General features: G+C 41.9%; 1 protein-coding gene across 1 annotated transcript; it reads left to right on the top strand.

Annotated features, from left to right (window-relative positions):
* Positions 1–16,820: 16,820 nt before the first annotated feature.
* LOC133816445 (uncharacterized) lies at positions 16,821–17,438 on the top strand. Its single transcript, XM_062248938.1, has 2 exons — positions 16,821–17,171; positions 17,259–17,438. Exons 1-2 carry the CDS (start codon positions 16,914–16,916, stop codon positions 17,319–17,321), a joined length of 321 nt encoding a protein of 106 aa, XP_062104922.1. The 5' UTR covers positions 16,821–16,913; the 3' UTR covers positions 17,322–17,438.
* Positions 17,439–17,695: the final 257 nt, after the last annotated feature.

Raw genomic sequence — 17,695 nt, 5'->3', positions numbered from 1 at the left:
ACCACCAGCCACCTCCGACGCCGCCGACGCTGAACAACCAGCCACGCGTCTCCTCTGCAAGGTACCCATTTATTCACTTCTGACTATTAGTAATAGAATGTTGTTTCTTGTCTGAGATTTTTTATCACAGGTTTGTATTTTATCTATGGCTCTTTAAACAAGAGAAAAGTTAGAAGAATCTAGGCTATTGCATTGTAACTGTGGCTTTTGGTTTATGCTTTTGTGTTGCACACAAAGTGTTTGATAAAATACACGTATGTGCTGCCTATTTGAGTTGCACACATGTTATTTCCTTCTTGTTTCTTGATCTCTTACACCTTTTTTAAATGTCCTGTTATACGTTTATTATATATATAATTAGTTTACAGTGACTTAATTAGTTTACATAGGAGAGAAATTCAAATTTATGGATGTTCTAATAATTTATGGATATTCACATAGAAGAATCTAAGCTATTGCATTGTTAACTCATGTGTACATTAACATTGCATTATATATAAAGCTGGTAACTTTCTGCCTTGAAATTAACAAATAACAATTAATTGAATTTGTAATGGTTATTGAGACAGGAAAAAGAATACCTTGTTTGTGTCATTTCCTAGCCAATAGTGAATGTCATGCAGAGGAGGCCCACTTTTTGGTAAAACTGTCTGTCTCAGCCAGTAAGCGAGTGAAGTCAAATTATTAGCATATCAGAAGAAATATTGGAGTGAATATGTTGCAAATATTATACAATTAGAGTTGCTGTGAAAAAAAAAATCTAAGGAATGCTGATATCAACTTCGATGAAAGTGAGTGATTAAAAAAAAAGAGAGAGAATCTTCATCGTATTATGTTAAATATAAGTTATTTTTTCTCCATGTGAACAGTAAGACTTATTTCAGAGTTTAATAGGAAAATTGAATTTATTCATGGTCTTAATGGAAAAGTAATTAGCAAACCTGAATATAACTTACATGCAAGATAAGATATGAATTTCCACTGTAGAACTTTCCATATGAAGTCTTTGGGACAGAAACCAGTTGGAGGTTCTCAACACACCCTTTAATTTGTGTCCCTCTAATGGTTGTGTGTGTGGTTCTGATTCATCATCAAAAGTTTGGCCAAACCAGAGTTTGATATCTTGGGGTCTATTTGTTAAATTCTTACAAATTAATTATGTTATTAGTATCATTATTTTAGAAAGCAAATGTTGACAGGGATTTAAGCATAAACTTATTACTCTTTTATTTATTTTATTTCATGTTTTTGAAAGGCTCTTTGGGATAAAACTCTTGAGCTCAGATTTTTGCTTCGGAAAGCAATCTAAAGTTCAAATAGATCATCTCAGGTATGTTTTAATGGTTAAAACTTATTAATTTGGATTCTAATTGTTTAAACATATTCAGATGTATATTCTTTTATTCTTTTTAAAATTATACAAGTGTATATTAGAGGAGTTTGAATATCTTAAATATTCATCCATAGTAAAGTAGGTTATGTGATTATAATTGTGTGCTGCGGTGATAACGAAAAGTTGAGAACTTGCATGTCTTAGTGAAGTAGGTTCTGTGATATATATATATATATATATAATTGTGTGCTGGGGGAGATATAAGGAAGAAATTTTTTTTGTTGTTTGAATTATTTGAATTGATATTGACAGATGGTTATGTTACAAATATAGGGAAAGTACTGTCCATTTTAAATCATAAAAAATAGTATGAATGATTTAGATTATGAAAGATTAACGTTTCACTTTCATTTATATTCAAATAGAGCTCAAGTAGTCATATATTTTGACTACTTCAAGCTTTCAAGTAGTCCTAATCAATTCCTCATTCTAAGTTTGCTCAGCAGCATAAACATGAATGACCTCCTCATATTTCTCTGTTTCTGATGCTAGTAAAGCCTATATAAGAAGAATATGAATTCATCACCTTTACAGAAAATTTCAATTGATTAAAAACCTTGATGCCCTCATTTTCAATTCATACTTACTCCTCGTTTGAATAACTGAAACAAATACTCTCTATTTATTTCAAATTGGCATAATTTAACTTTAGTCATCAATCAAATGCTCTAATATTACTACAACTAGGGTCTTGTACTCCAAGAACTTTGACTCAGAATAATTCATAGGTTATTTGAGGATATATTTTTTTAATGTTTTTTCTTTCAATTTTAGACTTTTTATTATGCATTCAGTGAATATTTAATATATAATCACTATATATTGAGTATATATAATATAGTTTTAGACTCAAAAATTAAAAAAATTAAAAATTAAAAACTTTATAGTCTAAGACTAGAAAGATGGAGAAATTACACCAACCGCTTGAGATATATATCTCTCAATTGCAGATTTTTTTTTTTTTTGTTTGTATTGGGTGATTTTCATTTGTTTGCATTGGGTGATTTTCGTGAGAAAGTAGCTGAAGAAGAAGCTTCAAGGAAAATTAAAAAAAGAAAAAGAAATAGTAGAGAGTTTTGAGTATTAGTAGTGTGTGAGGGCATGTTTCAATTATCAAGTACCACTCATAACTAATATAATATTACTCAAAATCATGAACTAGTTCGATTATTCTATATCAAAATATCATGTTTTTATGTTACTTGTTAGTTCTTGTTGAGAATCTAAATCCAAAACACCAAATAATTAAGGTGGGAGTAGGCTTAAGTACACATTTATTTGGATTGTATTTATTTGGATCTCAGGGCTAAGACAACGTGTCTCCAAATGCCATAATATAACGATCAGAAGTTGATGATGCAATTTAAATTATTTATAGGCTCAATTTCTATTTATGTCAAGAAAAGGGATATTATATATATGTACGTATAGAAGAAAACAAGATTATTAGCGTGATGACTTCAAGTTTTGATGATCCAGCTTGATTAATATAATTATATATGTAGCAGCCCTTCACAATTTGAGATCTTAAAAACACATATTGATTCAATAATTTCAGGTGTATAAGTACATATATATAATATTATTTATATACACATAACTAATAATAAACTGGTTTAATTGATATGACTTGGATCGACGTATATGATTAAATATTTGAGAAAACTTGTAGCTAGACGGTTTCCCAAATATTTCCTAATTAAGTTTGTATCGATCATTTGGAGTTTGGTTATAGTACTCTTTTTGTTTCAAGAAAATTGAGTTGTGGGAAGTTTAATGCCAATAGGAAGTTTCACATATGAAAACTAATTCAAGAGATACGTAGGAAAAGTAAAATAAAATGAGTTCGAGAAAATATAGCAGCGACCTCTCAAGACAAATTGAACAAAATTGAGACTATATAAAACAACTGAACATATAAAATTCCAAATTAAGACAAGATGAACATTATCAAAATTTTAGCACTTGGTTAGAAAATCAGGTACAAAATTATTGTTTTGTGTTTCGTGGGCCTAGTTTTAAGTTAGGATGATATTTTTATATTTTATATATCTGATTTTTTTATTATTTTTGTTTGTAGGTCCTAATTGAATTGAGTAAAACACCTAATACAGTGTCGGAATCATTAAAATGGATATCACGAGGCCCTACGTTTAATGTGATTAAATATCAATCATATTATATGAATGGTACTCAATTTAACACAATGGATCGTGATAATAGTAGAAAGACACAAAATTATGGTGTTAGCATTGTCGCCAAAAAATTTCAAGTATCTAGTTTCAAAGATAAAAATCTCATAGAATGTGATATGACATTCTACGGAGTTATCAAAGAAATTTGGGATTTAGAATATATAAATGTTCGAATTCCTCTTTTTTAATGTGATTGGGTGAAGAGTGATAGTGGAGTTAAACAAGAGAACTTCGGATTTACATTGGTTGACTTGAATCGAATAGGGCACAAATCTGACCGATTTATAATGGCGTCCCAAGCCAAGCAAGTTTTCTATGTTATCGATCCTTTAGATGCTCGTTGGTCGGTTGTGTTAACAAGCCAACCAAAAGACTATCACCTAAAAGAATCTCACAATGGCGATGTTTTACTCGAACAAGAAACTTTTGTACTTGACGCACCACTTCCTGATGTCACCATTGAGGATGAAAACATTGGTTTACGCGAGGATGGTGAAGGTTTATAGTTTGAAAATTAAGTGTTACTTGACAAATTAAGTGATTTTTACATGAAAGCACTTTTGGAACAAGGTACTTTGCATTTTGTTTTATTAACCTTTGGTGGGAAACCAATGCAATACTTTGTGAGCTAACTTTTATTATTCTTCAAATGTAGGTACACAAGTATGGATCCTCCTGTTATACCCAGATTTCGAGCCATGAAAATTGTGACCTCGAAATCTGGATTCATAATGGATGAACTCGTAAAGTCTGGAATATGATTCGAAATATAAACAACAAGCTGGCGAAGCAGAGACGACTTCAAAGATGGTAGCCTCGAAGTCCTCATGAGCTCGATAGGTAGGCCCCGAGGTGCGTCTGTTCTCAGGGATAACCTCGGATCAGGGCTCCGAGTCTGATGCGCGTACGAGCTCGAAGTCATGTGGCCTCGGGAGATGTTATGGCTCGAAAGTCAATAGGAAATCTAGAGAGAATAGGACCTTAGTGATATAGGATGATAACTTTGGATATCCTAATGAATCACCAACAACAAGACGCGGTCTACATTTATTACTGTAAATCCCCTACAATTAAGGGATATTATTTGATCAGTTATACACCCCCTGGTCTTCAGGGGACGTTTCCTTTAATGTCGGATTACAGGCATTTAATGCCATTTAATTTATTTGCATAGAAAGAGTAACTACCCAAAATATGTGGGATAGTATTCTGGAATCTTCTCTATAAATAGAGAGGTCATGTACCATTGTAAAGGACCGGACTTTTGTAAGCTTGAGGAAATCTCTGGAGAATTCATCCTTGAAGGATTTTCAGAGATATTCCTAAGTCTTAATAAGAAAGACTCGTGGACTAGGCAGATTTAACTGCTGAACCACGTAAAAAATCGTGTGCATTATCATATGTTTATTGGCCATTACTGATTATTGTTTACGTGCTCTTCTTTCACTGTTGACGAAAAACGGCGTCAACAGTTTGGTACTTTCATTTAGAGACTTAAGCATTCATTCCTGAAAAATTCATGGCCACTAATAATCAGAATACACCTGAAGAGAATTATCCAAGACATCTTGGGAAACAGCCGATGGAAAACCCAGATGTCGAAGAAAGGAGAGGATCCTCCGATTCTAGGGGACCACCTCCTCCACCAAGAGATGAGGATATGTACTACAATCCTGAGCGATATGTTCCTATTGTGGAACTCGAGAACCGGCAACTGAAACAGCAGTTGGCGGAATGAGGAGTTGGCAAGGATAGCCGCAGAGGCGCAGGTGGCTCAGCCCCCGCCTCCGCGTGAAAACCAAGCCCCTCCTCCAAGGGACGTACACGTTCCTCCCCATAGACCCCGTGGGCATCCACGGAAAGATGCTGCCACGAGGAGGCCGGCTCAACCTCCGGCACCCGCAGAGCCATCCGCTCCACCTAGGCCCCAGAGGAGTACTCGGGCTAGGGCCCCGGTTAATCCACCTGTGGAAGCACCTGGGGGAACTGAGAACAACCGAGCCCCTGCAGAGGCTCGAACTCAAGCCCCTGGGAATGCACCACACGCAACCAACCCATCTCGGGCAAACTCCGGACCGTCTAGGCCGCGAAATGGGTGGCAGCCACCGTCACCCATACGGTTCCCTCCATCACCAATAAGATATCCTTCGCCCCCTCGCAGGAATGCTCAACCAGTTCGAGATCAGGGAGAAAGGCGTGCGGGAGAGAGACAAGGAATCGAGGAGGCTTTCTAGGAACGGAGAGGCGCCCCATCAGAAAGAAGTTAAACATCCCGGTCTCGCACGGCAGAGAAGAGGCGGCATGGAAGAAATCTAACTCGAAATAACTATGCGACGAGTTTTACCAGCGATGATTATGGAGACACCAGGTCGGTCAGCAAGCATGACCGAGGTCGTAAGAATACTGGAAGCCACAGAAATCGCCCCGACCTGCGAGAACACCTGAATCAGAGTCGGGGTAATGTTGACCCGATAAATCCGGACCTGAGGGATCGCTTGAATAGGCGTAAAGATCCTTTAGGGAGACGCGAGCCTGGAATTGTGATCGACGACAACCGATTCCAAACTTCGCCTCTCGCGGACCCAGTCCAAGAGAGAATCGATCAACTGGAAAAGGCATTCAGGCTTTTGAAAAACGAGCAAGAGCATGATTGATATGAAGATTCTGATGAGGAGCTTGAACCGTTTTCTCCCCATATTTCCAACACCCCATTTCCACAAGGGTTTCGGATCCCTCACGTCCCGACGTTCGAGGGAAAAACCGACCCATATAGTCATCTGAGTACGTTCAACACCATAATGAGAGCCAGTAACGTGGGTTACGAGCTCAGATGCATGTTATTTCCAGCATCATTGACAGGACCAGCTAAAAGCTGGTTCGAAAAATATAAGAGACATTCAATAACCTCTTGGGAGCAACTGTCTAAAGACTTCAAAAACCAGTTCAAAGCCATGATGGGGGTTCGACCTGAGGCGTCAACCCTAACTAATGTTCGGCCACAACCAGGCGAGACATTAAAAAGTTATCTTACAAGGTTTAACTTGGAAGTTTCCCGAGCTCGGAATGTGGATGACAGTGGACACTTAATGGCTGTCCAGGCCGGAGTAATGCCAGGAAGCGCCCTCTGGGAAGATATGCGAAGAAAACTGGTGAGGTCCCTAACCGAGTTTAATAGACGAGCGCAGAGGTTTGTCAATGTAGAGGAAGCGAGGTCGACACTTAATGTGACCTCCCAGCTCGAAACTACAATGATAAACGTAAACTCTGCCTCAACCTCGGCGAACCCAGTAGCTTCAAAGCCTGCTGTGGAAAACCCTTCCAAGAGAAAAAAGAACGAAGGAAGTAACCCCGAGGCCGAAGGAGGAAAGAAAAAGAAGGGGGAGAGATATTTCTCCTTGTATAGATTGTACACCGAGCTCAACGAGTCTCGGGAGAACATATACCTGGCTAATGAAAACCAGGTCCCCTTTAGGCGTCCGGACCCGATGAGAAATCAAAAGTCCAAGAGGGATTCAAGCAAGTATTGCCGATTTCACAGAGACACCGGGCATACTACCGATGAATGTCGGCAGCTGAAAGACGAGATCGAAGGATTGATCTCGAGAGGTTACTTTAGACAATATGTCAAGAACCAGAGTACTAATCAGGCGACCACGAACCAGAGAGTTGCCGCATCGCAGCCCGCACCAAACAATAATTCCCGAACTCGGGAAGAGGATAGGCCCCCGTCGATTGATGGAGAGGATGTGATAACCATCTCGGGAGGACCTCACCCCGTAGGAACGGGCAGAAATGCCCAAAAGAGATATGTTAACGAGCTGAAGACCGGGGACGGGTCTCCCTACGAACCCGAACCTAGAGCTCCAAAAAGTCAGAGGATTGAATCCCAACCAATCACTTTTACTGAGGAAGACACGTCCCATGTTCAGTTTCCTCACCATGATTCGCTGGTCATCACTCTCCAGCTGGCAAATAAGAGGGTCCACCGAGTTCTTATAGACAATGGGAGCTCAGTTAACATCCTCTATAAAGCAACCCTCGAGAAGATGGGACTCTCCCTTCACGACCTGAAAGCATGTGCAACTACTTTATACGGCTTTTCAGGAGAAGGAACCGCTTGCATGGGCTCCATCGAGCTCCCTGTAACCTTAGGAGACTATCCAGTCTCGACAACTAAGATGATGGAATTCGTGGTAGTGGATCTACCTTCAGCCTACAATGTTCTGCTCGGGAGACCCGCCCTGGTTGGGCTGGGGGCAGTCTCATCGGTAAGGCATCTGGCCCTTAAGTTCCCGACCCCTAGCGGCGTCGGAACATTAAAGGGAGATCAATTAGCTGGGAGGGAATGCTACAGCATCTCCTTGAGAGGAAAGAAACAGACGAGCGCACAAGCGCTCGCCATCATTCAAAACAAAGACGGAACGGTCTTAGAGATTGATGAAGAGATCGATCCAAGGGTTGAGGAAAAAGCTGACCTCGAACCCTTGGAAGAGCTCGAAGAAATTCAGCTCGAAGAAACCAATCCCATGAAAAAGGTGAAGATTGGAAAACACCTCCAGGAAGAGACAAAATAGCAACTAATTTGCTTTTTAAAGAAAAACCAGGATGTCTTTGCATGGTCACATTCGGACATGGTGGGAATAAGTCCGAATATAGCTAGCCACGTGCTGAATATAGACAAAAGCTTCCCTCCGAAGCAACAAAAGCGAAGACAACTGGACGAAGACAGAAAGAAGGTACTAAAGGAGGAGGTTGACAGGTTGAAGGCAAACCGATTCATTAGGGATGCCTTTTACCCTGACTGGGTAGCCAATCCGGTGTTGGTCCCAAAACCCAATGGGACGTGGCGGACCTGTATTGACTATTCAGACCTCAACAAAGCTTGCCCGAAAGACTGTTTTCCATTACCAAGGATTGACCAGCTCGTGGATGCCACGGCGGGGCATGGCCTGATGTCCTTCATGGATGCCTATTCTGGATATAACCAGATTCCCATGCATGCCCCCGACCAAGAACATACGAGCTTCATAACGGATAAGGGGCTATACTGTTACAATGTCATGCCATTCGGGCTCAAAAATGTTGGGGCCACATACCAGCGGCTCGTGAACATGATGTTTTCAGATCAGATAGGCAACAACATGGAGGTTTATGTTGACGACATGTTTGTCAAATCTCAACTTAACGATAACCATGTTGATGACCTCGAAGAGTGCTTTGGCGTGCTCCGAAAGTATAACATGAAACTGAATCCTCAGAAGTGCACTTTTGGGGTATCTTCAGGAAAATTTCTGGGCTTTATCGTGAACTCTCGTGGAATCAAGGCCAACCCCGACAAGATCCAGGCCTTAATTGACATGCCCTCACCTCGAAGACACAAAGATGTCCAAAGTTTGGCTGGTAGGATGGCAGCCCTAAGCAGATTCATCTCGAAATCTACGGACCGTGGTCTTCCATTTTTCAACCTATTGAGGGGAGGTAAGAAATTTGAATGGACGGAGGAGTGCGAGCTGGCCTTTCAGGAGCTCAAAAAGCACCTTGCAGAACCACCCATCCTGTCAAAACCTGTTACGGGAGAAGTACTGTACCTATACCTTTCCACCACCAAACACGCGATAAGCGCAATACTGGAAGAAGAGAAGGTACAGAGACCTATTTATTACATCAGTAAAAGGTTACTGGGGGAAGAATCGAGATACCCCTTGATGGAAAAGCTGGCACTCAGCTTAATACATTCATCTCGTAAACTTTGCCCCTACTTTCAGGCGCATCCCATCCATGTGTTGACTGATCAACCACTTCGACAAGTCTTGTCCAAATCGGAGGCTTCAGGTTAACTTCTTAAATGGGCAGTTGAGCTCGGGCAGTTCGAGATCACCTACCATCCGAGGATGACAATTAGGGCTCAGGCTTTGGCTGACTTTATAGTGGAATGTACTGGCATAGCCGACGACGAGGTGATAACCCCGGCCCACGAGTTGTGGAAACTTTACGTTGACGGCTCTTCAAATGAAAATGGAGCGGGGGCAGGGGTCATTTTGGTTACCCCCACAGGGAGCAGATTTCATTCTGCCTTAAGATTTGGCTTCAAAGCGTCGAATAATGAGGCAGAATACAAGGCTTTACTCGCGGGACTTTGTATAGCAAAAGAGCTCAAAGCCAGAGCTATACATTGCTACAGTGACTCCCAGCTCGTGGTTAATCAAATCTTGGGAGAATACCAGGCTCGTGGCACGAGGATGGCAGCTTACTTAGAGAAGGCAAAATCCACATTAGAGTGTTTCGAATTTTATGCAATCGAACAGGTTCCCCGAGACCGGAACTCAAATGCAGATTCTTTAGCTCGGCTTGCTACCTCCGCTGAGAATGATGAACTAAACGTTTCCCCATAGAACACCTCTCGGCACCTAGCATTAACGAGCCAGAGGAGGAAGACGTATGTATGATTGTGTCCGAGCCAACGTGGATGACCCCGATAGTGGAATATCTCGAGACCGGTGTCCTTCCAAAAGACCGGAACCAGGCTCGAAAGTTAATGTACCAGCTTCCCCGATACACCATGATGGACGGAAAGCTATATAGAAGGGGGTATTCCATGCCATTACTACGGTGCGTAACTCCACCCGAAGCCAAGAGGATCATTGAAGAAATTCACGAAGGGTTCTGTGGAGACCATACTGGGGGGCATAGCCTGTCCAAGAAAATCATACGCCAAGGATATTTTTGGCCCACCATTAAGTCAGATTCTTTCGAATATGTAAATAAATGCGACAAATGCCAGAGATTCGCCACGATTCCTCGAGCTCCACCATCCGAGCTGACCATGTTGACATCCCCATGGCCATTCGTGGTATGGGGAATCGACCTCATTGGCTCTCTCCCAACTGGCAAAGGTGGTGTAAAATATGTTGTGGTCGCGGTGGATTACTTCACAAAGTGGACGGAATCTGAACCGCTGGCAACAATAACTTCCAAAAAAGTCCTTGACTTCGTGGTAAAGAACATTGTATGCCGATATGGGGTGCCGAGGAAGATTGTGTCCGACAACTGAACCCAGTTCGATAGAGACTTGTTTACCAACTTTTGTGAAAAGAATGGAATAATAAAGATTTTTTCGTCAGTGGCTCATCCTCAGGCAAATGGCCAGGTCGAGGCTGTAAACAAAACTCTCAAGAGTTCATTAAAGAAAAAGTTGAAGGAAGCAAAGGGACGTTGGCCCGAAGAATTGCCCCAAGTCCTATGGGGTTATAGGACCACTGCTCGAACTTCAACGGGACATACCCCGTTCTCTCTAGCATACGAATGTGAGGCTATGTTGCCTATTGAGGTCAAAATTCCAACAGTCCGAACTCAAATTTACGACCAAGACTCAAACCACACTCATCTCGAAGAAACCTTAGACTTGATTGAAGAAAAAAGAAATAAGGCTCAGCTAAGGAACGCTGCCTACCAGCAACGAGCTACCAGGTATTTCAACAAGAGGGTTCGAGATCGAAAATTCGGTGTGGGAGATCTGGTGTTAAGACGCGTATTCTTGGCGACACGAGATCCAGCAACTGGTGTACTCGGGCCGAATTGGGAAGGACCATACCAGATAGAGTCAGTCATCCGGTCCGGTGTGTACAAACTTGCAAGATTGGACGGGAGCCTGGTACCGCGAGCATGGAATGGCGAACACCTTAGACCTTACTATCAGTAGTATAGGAAGTGTGTTGCTTGTAACCATGATTGATTATTTGTACTAATTTGTCTATTTTTGAATTCCATTAAATAAGGATCTATTTCGTTCATTATGTTATCTCTTTTTATTTTTGCAATCTCTCTTAATTTAATAACCTATGGTCACACTCATAGGATATTAAGGAGGCATCATTGGTACATATACCATCAGCTTAAAAAATAAAATAACATACACGAAAAACATAAAAGTATTTGGATATAACCAGATACGCGAGCTTAGATAGTTTGGACATAACCGAATTATCAAAAACATAAAAGTATTTGGATATAACCAGATACGCGAGCTTAGATAGTTTGGACATAACCGAATTATCAAAAACATAAGTATTTGGATATAACCAGATATACGAGCTTAGATAGTTTGGACATAACCGAACTATCAAAAACATTTAAGTATTTGGATGTAACCAGATACGCGAGCTTAAATAGTTTGGACAACCAAATTACCCAAAGATAATAACGTTTGGATTTAACCAGATGTGCAAACTTAATAGGTTTGGAACAAACCAGCTAAAACTAATCGACGAGTTGGAATTTAAACCTACTTCGAGATAAGTCGAGATCGAGGCTGGAATATCTTATGAGAAAATAGTTTCGAACTCATAACTTCGGAGAAATAACCGAGGACGAGGAAAAGTAACTAAGCAATAGGATATAACTAGACCATTTATATTACACACCATACAAGTACTTTCGAGTTCGTAGTTAAAGTAATATCCGACTTTGATGAATAACGAGATCGGAAGCAGATAATTCGAACAAACTATGCGTGAATGCATCGAGTTTCGAGCCTAAATCCAAACTATGTTTGTATGAAGAAATAAACATAAACAACTCATTAATATAAAATATGCAAAATATTTCGAGCCAGGAAATGTAAAGCATATATAAGTTAATATAAAAAGAAATTGTATCAGCCCTACGGGCATAAATTAAAATAGTTACAAAGAATAAAGGGACGCAGCCTCGAGGTGAGGATCAGGAAGGAGTAGTTCCCTTGGCTTTTCCAGTGTCAACGGCACTAGACCCCCCAGGACGAATAGCATGACTATCCTTCTGAGCAGCCTCTCGGGCGGCTTCACTCGCCTCAAGACGGGCACTCCACCGCTCTACATACTTGGCCTCGAGAGGATCCAGGAAGCTGGTATCGAGGTCGGCATTGTCAACCCAAATTTTTTTACATGGCCTGGTCAACCGCCTTCTCCTTCTGCTCTTTGAACTCGTTCAGGAGGCGGGCCTTCTCTCTTTCCATGATGTCGAAAGTACCAGCTTTCTCCTCTTCGAGCTTAGCATTAGCCTTCTCCAGCTCAGCAAGACGAGTCTTCGCCTGTTCAAGCTCGGCTTTCGTCTTCTCCAGCTCCGCGAGACGGGTCTTCACATTCTCGAGTTCGGTCTTCGAGTCCTTGAGTTCATCAGCCATCTTAAGCTGGAGATCCCTCGACTCTTGGGCCAGAGACATGCTCGTGTGCACCTCGTTGGTCAGCTTATAATTAAGCTGTGCTGAAACGACAAGGGCCTGAAATACAAAGAATGAATTAGATCACGAGCTGGGACACAAACAATTAAAGGAGAGTTGTGAAGGTTACCGCGGCAGTAAGTTCAATACTCTTATCATAAAGAGTATTACAGTCTGAGGCCTTGTGCACAAGGTCCCAATGGTCGGCGCCGAAGCCTGAAAAACTCTGACCCACTCGAGAGAGGACGTCTGAGCTAAGTACAGCCCCTTGGGCTCCAGCAGCACCGTCAAGCACGAACTCCTCAACATGAGGTTGGGCCGTTGGCAGCAGGACCTTGGATACGGAAAGCTTCTTTGGAGGCCGATCGACTGTTGTTTGAGTATCGGTTGGAGGAAGCAAGATGGGCGCTGTTGAACCAGATGCATCAACCTGGACGATCGGCTCCTCGGTTGTGCTCGTAGTAGCCTGAGCTGTTGGGGTCTTCTCGGAGCGTCTGGGGACCTTGGATGGTCGATCGGACCTCTGCGAGGCTCTCGGGCGCTTACTCTTCTGAGCTCCAGCTCCCTCATCACTAAAGAGCACTGCGTCAAGGTCGGGATCCATGGCACCTACACAGTTCTAATCGAGGTTAGACATCATGCTAATAAACTTGAAAAAAAAAAGAAAAAACCAAGTAAAGAAAGACCTAACTGGAACTCTCCCCCAAACTAGAGCTCGGGGACCACAAAATTCCCCCATCTTCAAAGGAGGTGGGGGGAGTACCTTCCCTATAGGTGGGTGTCAACCTCAAAAGGTCCCTATAATCATTGGTCCCATATTGGACGGCTATCCTGTTCCACACCTTGTTTAGACTGTACATGGTGTCATACTTCCCGAGCCAACTATCAAACCTATGAACTCGGTCGTCTACCCGAGTCCATATGTAGAAGTGGTATCTATCATCCGGGCCTAAAACTAACCTATCGAGTTTATGTTTTAATAAGGTGGGGGACAACATTCTCGAGCTAAGGATGACTTTACCTTCTTCATCCAAGTCTGAGTTCGAGGCTTCATCATTAGCCTCATTCCCCGATGGCGGACTTCTTCGGCGAGCTGGAGGTGGAGGCCTCACCTCTCTCCTCGGAGGGAGGATGCCTGTGGGCAGAGGCACCTGCTCCCAATGATCATACTTGTTGTTGGACCAGTCTGAGGTGGATTGGCCATCTCCCAAAAGCCCATAAGCTCGGAGCTTGCTCTCGTGTAAGAGGTACGAGAGAGACCTCCGGCCGTAAGGGAGTTGGAGCAGAGTCTCTCTATGCTCCTTCATGGCGTCGTCGGGTATAGGGCGGAGAAAATTGGCTGGAAAATAAGACACATTGTAACTAAGTACGAACCTACAAATAAGAACCCGAGCACAGAGATAAAGAAGGTTGGAATACTTACGAATCCGCCTGAATGAGTAGCATCGAGACGGGGACAGGCCATCTGTCCAGAAGAAGGCTTTTTTGAAATCAGGTGGATGATTAGGGAGATCCTCAAACACCTTTTTCTCTTTGGGATAGCTCGAGAGGTAGTAAAAGCCATCTCCTCCCTGAGCTCGGGAGGGATTACTTTTCAGACAGAAGAGATACAAAATCTCTTGCGGCGAAGGTCCTTCCCACTTCAGCTCGTGGTGTAGCGACCTCAGGGCAGACAGAACCCTGTAAGAATTGGTGTTGAGCTGGAACGGAACCAACCCAACAAAATCTGTGAAGTCCTTGAAAAAAGACTTCAAAGGCAATAGCGCTCCTGCCTTCATGTGTTCCTGACTCCATGCCGCGTACCTCAGCCTGTTGTCAGGGTTCCCAGGGGCATAGCAGCTCCGTTTGCTAGCGGTTGGAGCTCGACACCACAAGGAGCTTGACAACCTGAGGCCATGGAAGGCCAGAATATCAGTTATCTGATTTGTCAAGGTAACCGAGCTCCAATAATGCTCGGCCTCGAAGATGTCTCTCCTCGGTTGCAAGGTAGAAGGCTCCCCCATGAGTGAAAATTGGAGCTCTCCCGGGCTGTACGCAACGGTCACTGTCAATTTAGGGTCAAGTGGGATCGGCTTGGGCCCTGAGTTGGATTCTGGATAAATAGCCTCTCGAAGGATCCTCCTTTTCTTCTCTATGACCTCGTCTATTTGGCGGCGATAATGAGCTCGAATATCCTCCTACTCGCGCGCTAGGTCGTACTCACGAATTCGACGTTGATTCCAAGCAAACAGCGACTCCGGGCTTGGGGTTTTTGGCAAGTAAGGGATTGCCAGCAACGACCCCCACCGTCTTTCCAGATTCTATGACATCTAGCGAGAAAGAAAAAATGGTGAGGGCCATGCATGCAAGAGTTCAAAGGTTACGAGCTTGACAGGACAAGCTCGGAGCTTAAGAACGAAGCGAGTTCGAAACTAAGACCCTTATTAAAGAGTCACAACGTGTATTCCACGAGAAAAAGGAGGGGAATGGACAATTTTTTTTTTAAAATCCCAAAAATCAGGGGGAAAAGAGTGGCAGATATCTAGAAAAGGTAATCTTGGGTATCGTGCATTCTTCAAAGCCAAGGTTTTATACCCGATATCTTGGTGTACAAGAAATGTCTTTTAAAATTTTAAAACTCAGAAAAAAAGAGATCTTGCTCAAACACCAAAACTGGGTATGGAACCAGTGATGTAAACCCAGTATGGAGACTTAAACGTGAAAACCTATCGGTCAAAAATTCCCTAACGTATCGTACTAAGAAAATAAACTAGTACATTCACAGAAATAACAAGAACAATATGAACAGAAACGGGTATAAGGGAAAATAAAAATTGGACACTTACACAATAATGGCGATTGTAGAGAAATCGTTGACTGGAGGAGAGGCTACAGATATGAGCTCACGGTCTCGAACAAACTGGAGGTCCTTTGTTTTTTCGGCTGAGAGAACATGCACAAGCAAGAAGTTCTCTGGGATGGCCTCTGGTTTCGTCCCTTCTCTTTTATTTCTGATGAGTGTAAAATAAGAGGAAGAAGAAGACCTTATATATATAGAGGGAAAAAAGTGATAAAAAGGATTAATCTGAGCCATTGGCCAGAATCCTCATAAAATCCAACGATCAGGGATTGATGACATGATGATACCGAAAAGGTGGCAGACGAATGATCGTGGGCAGATTTCCAAGGTACTCGAGTACCCTGAATGGGCAATACCCAACTGACACGTGTCCATTCTCAAGTATGTGACGGTACGGTTCCTGAAGAAAGTAGGATTCGAACGAATACTTTTGAGGGGGAAAGATGTTATACCCAGATTTCGAGCCATGAAAATTGTGACCTCGAAATCTGGATTCATAATGGATGAACTCGTAAAGTCTGGAATATGATTCGAAATATAAACAACGAGCTGGAGAAGCAGAGACGACTTCGAAGATGGTAGCCTCGAAGTCCTCATGAGCTCGATAGGTAGGCCCCGAGGTGCGTCTGTTCTCAGGGATAACCTCGGATCAGGGCTCCGAGCCTGATGCGCGTACGAGCTCGAAGTCATGTGGCCTCGGGAGATGTTATGGCTCGAAAGTCAATAGGAAATCTAGAGAGAATAGGACCTTGGTGATATAGGATGATAACTTTGGATATCCTAATGAATCACCAACAACAAGACGCGGTCTACATTTATTACTGTAAATCCCCTACAATTAAGGGATATTATTTGATCAGTTATACGCCCCCTGGTCTTCAGGGGACGTTTCCTTTTATGTTGGATTACAGGCATTTAATGCCATTTAATTTATTTGCATAGAAAGAGTAACTACCCAAAATATGTGGGATAGTATTCTGGAATCTTCTCTATAAATAGAGAGGTCATGTACCATTGTAAAGGACTGGACTTTTGTGAGCTTGAGGAAATCTCTGGAGAATTCATCCTTGAAGGATTTTCAGAGATATTCCTAAGTCTTAATAAGAAAGACTCGTGGACTAGGCAGATTTAACAGCTGAACCACGTAAAAAATCGTGTGCATTATCATATGTTTATTGGCCATTACTGATTATTGTTTACGTGCTCTTCTTTCACTATTGACGAAAAACGGCGTCAACACCTCCTTTATCTGATGATGATGTTGACCCATTTGGCGATGACAATGATGAGATGGGTGAAATCCCACAAGATGTTAAAATTTCGAAGATATATAGGGGCAAAACAGTTTGTGCTGACGTCATAAAGGCTAGAAGTGAGGGTCAAAAATTAGTGGTTGAATATAATCAATTGAGGATATCAATTGGAAAGGGGGCAATGAAGATGGCAAGTCGTATTGGAGTGTTGGCATGTTGTCATATTCCTTTGAATATCGATGACTGGAGGTTGGTCCCAAATGAAACTAAAGAGCTAATTTGGAAGGAAATTAATGTAAGTTTTTAAATTTTATTAACTTGTATATGAGTGGACATATATAGTTGTTTATTAATTGATTAATTATTTTGTTTCTTTATGTAGGAGTCATTCGATGTACAGGCCACATCTAAAGTTAAAGTTTTGAGTGAAGTCTGGGACCGATGAAGAGATTGGAAGAGTTGGTGATGATACCTTCCACTCAACATCCACAACCCCAAAGCTTCCGCGTGTAGAGCCATTGACACAGGAGGTAGTGTCAATCTCTCACAATGATTTGACATCTATGTCAAGAAATATGACCTCTTTGTTGAAGTTTGTATCACCATGGGATAATGACTACCACAAGAAGATTAATATCCCATCGCATGTTTTTGGATACAACACGATTGCTACCCTTTTCAAGGATGATGTGACACAATTTTGCAACATGGACAAGATTGGGCAAACTCTAATGATATTGTATTTGAGGTATATATTCATGTCTTTTATAATTTAAAGTTTAAATTATATGCATGCCTTTTATAATTAAATATGATTAA

Source organism: Humulus lupulus, chromosome 2 (assembly GCF_963169125.1).
Source record: "Humulus lupulus chromosome 2, drHumLupu1.1, whole genome shotgun sequence".
NCBI classification, from domain to species: Eukaryota; Viridiplantae; Streptophyta; class Magnoliopsida; order Rosales; family Cannabaceae; genus Humulus; species Humulus lupulus.
The sequence above is the reverse complement of the archived record's forward strand: the minus strand, read 5'-3'. Positions and strand labels throughout refer to the sequence as shown.

Bases quoted from the DNA above. Each gene is read 5' to 3' on its own strand.
- LOC133816445 (XM_062248938.1), top strand. From the start codon at position 16,914: ATGGGTGAAATCCCACAAGATGTTAAAATTTCGAAGATATATAGGGGC. The intron at 17,172-17,258 runs GTAAGTTTTTAA...TTCTTTATGTAG, and splicing joins TAATTTGGAAGGAAATTAAT to GAGTCATTCGATGTACAGGC.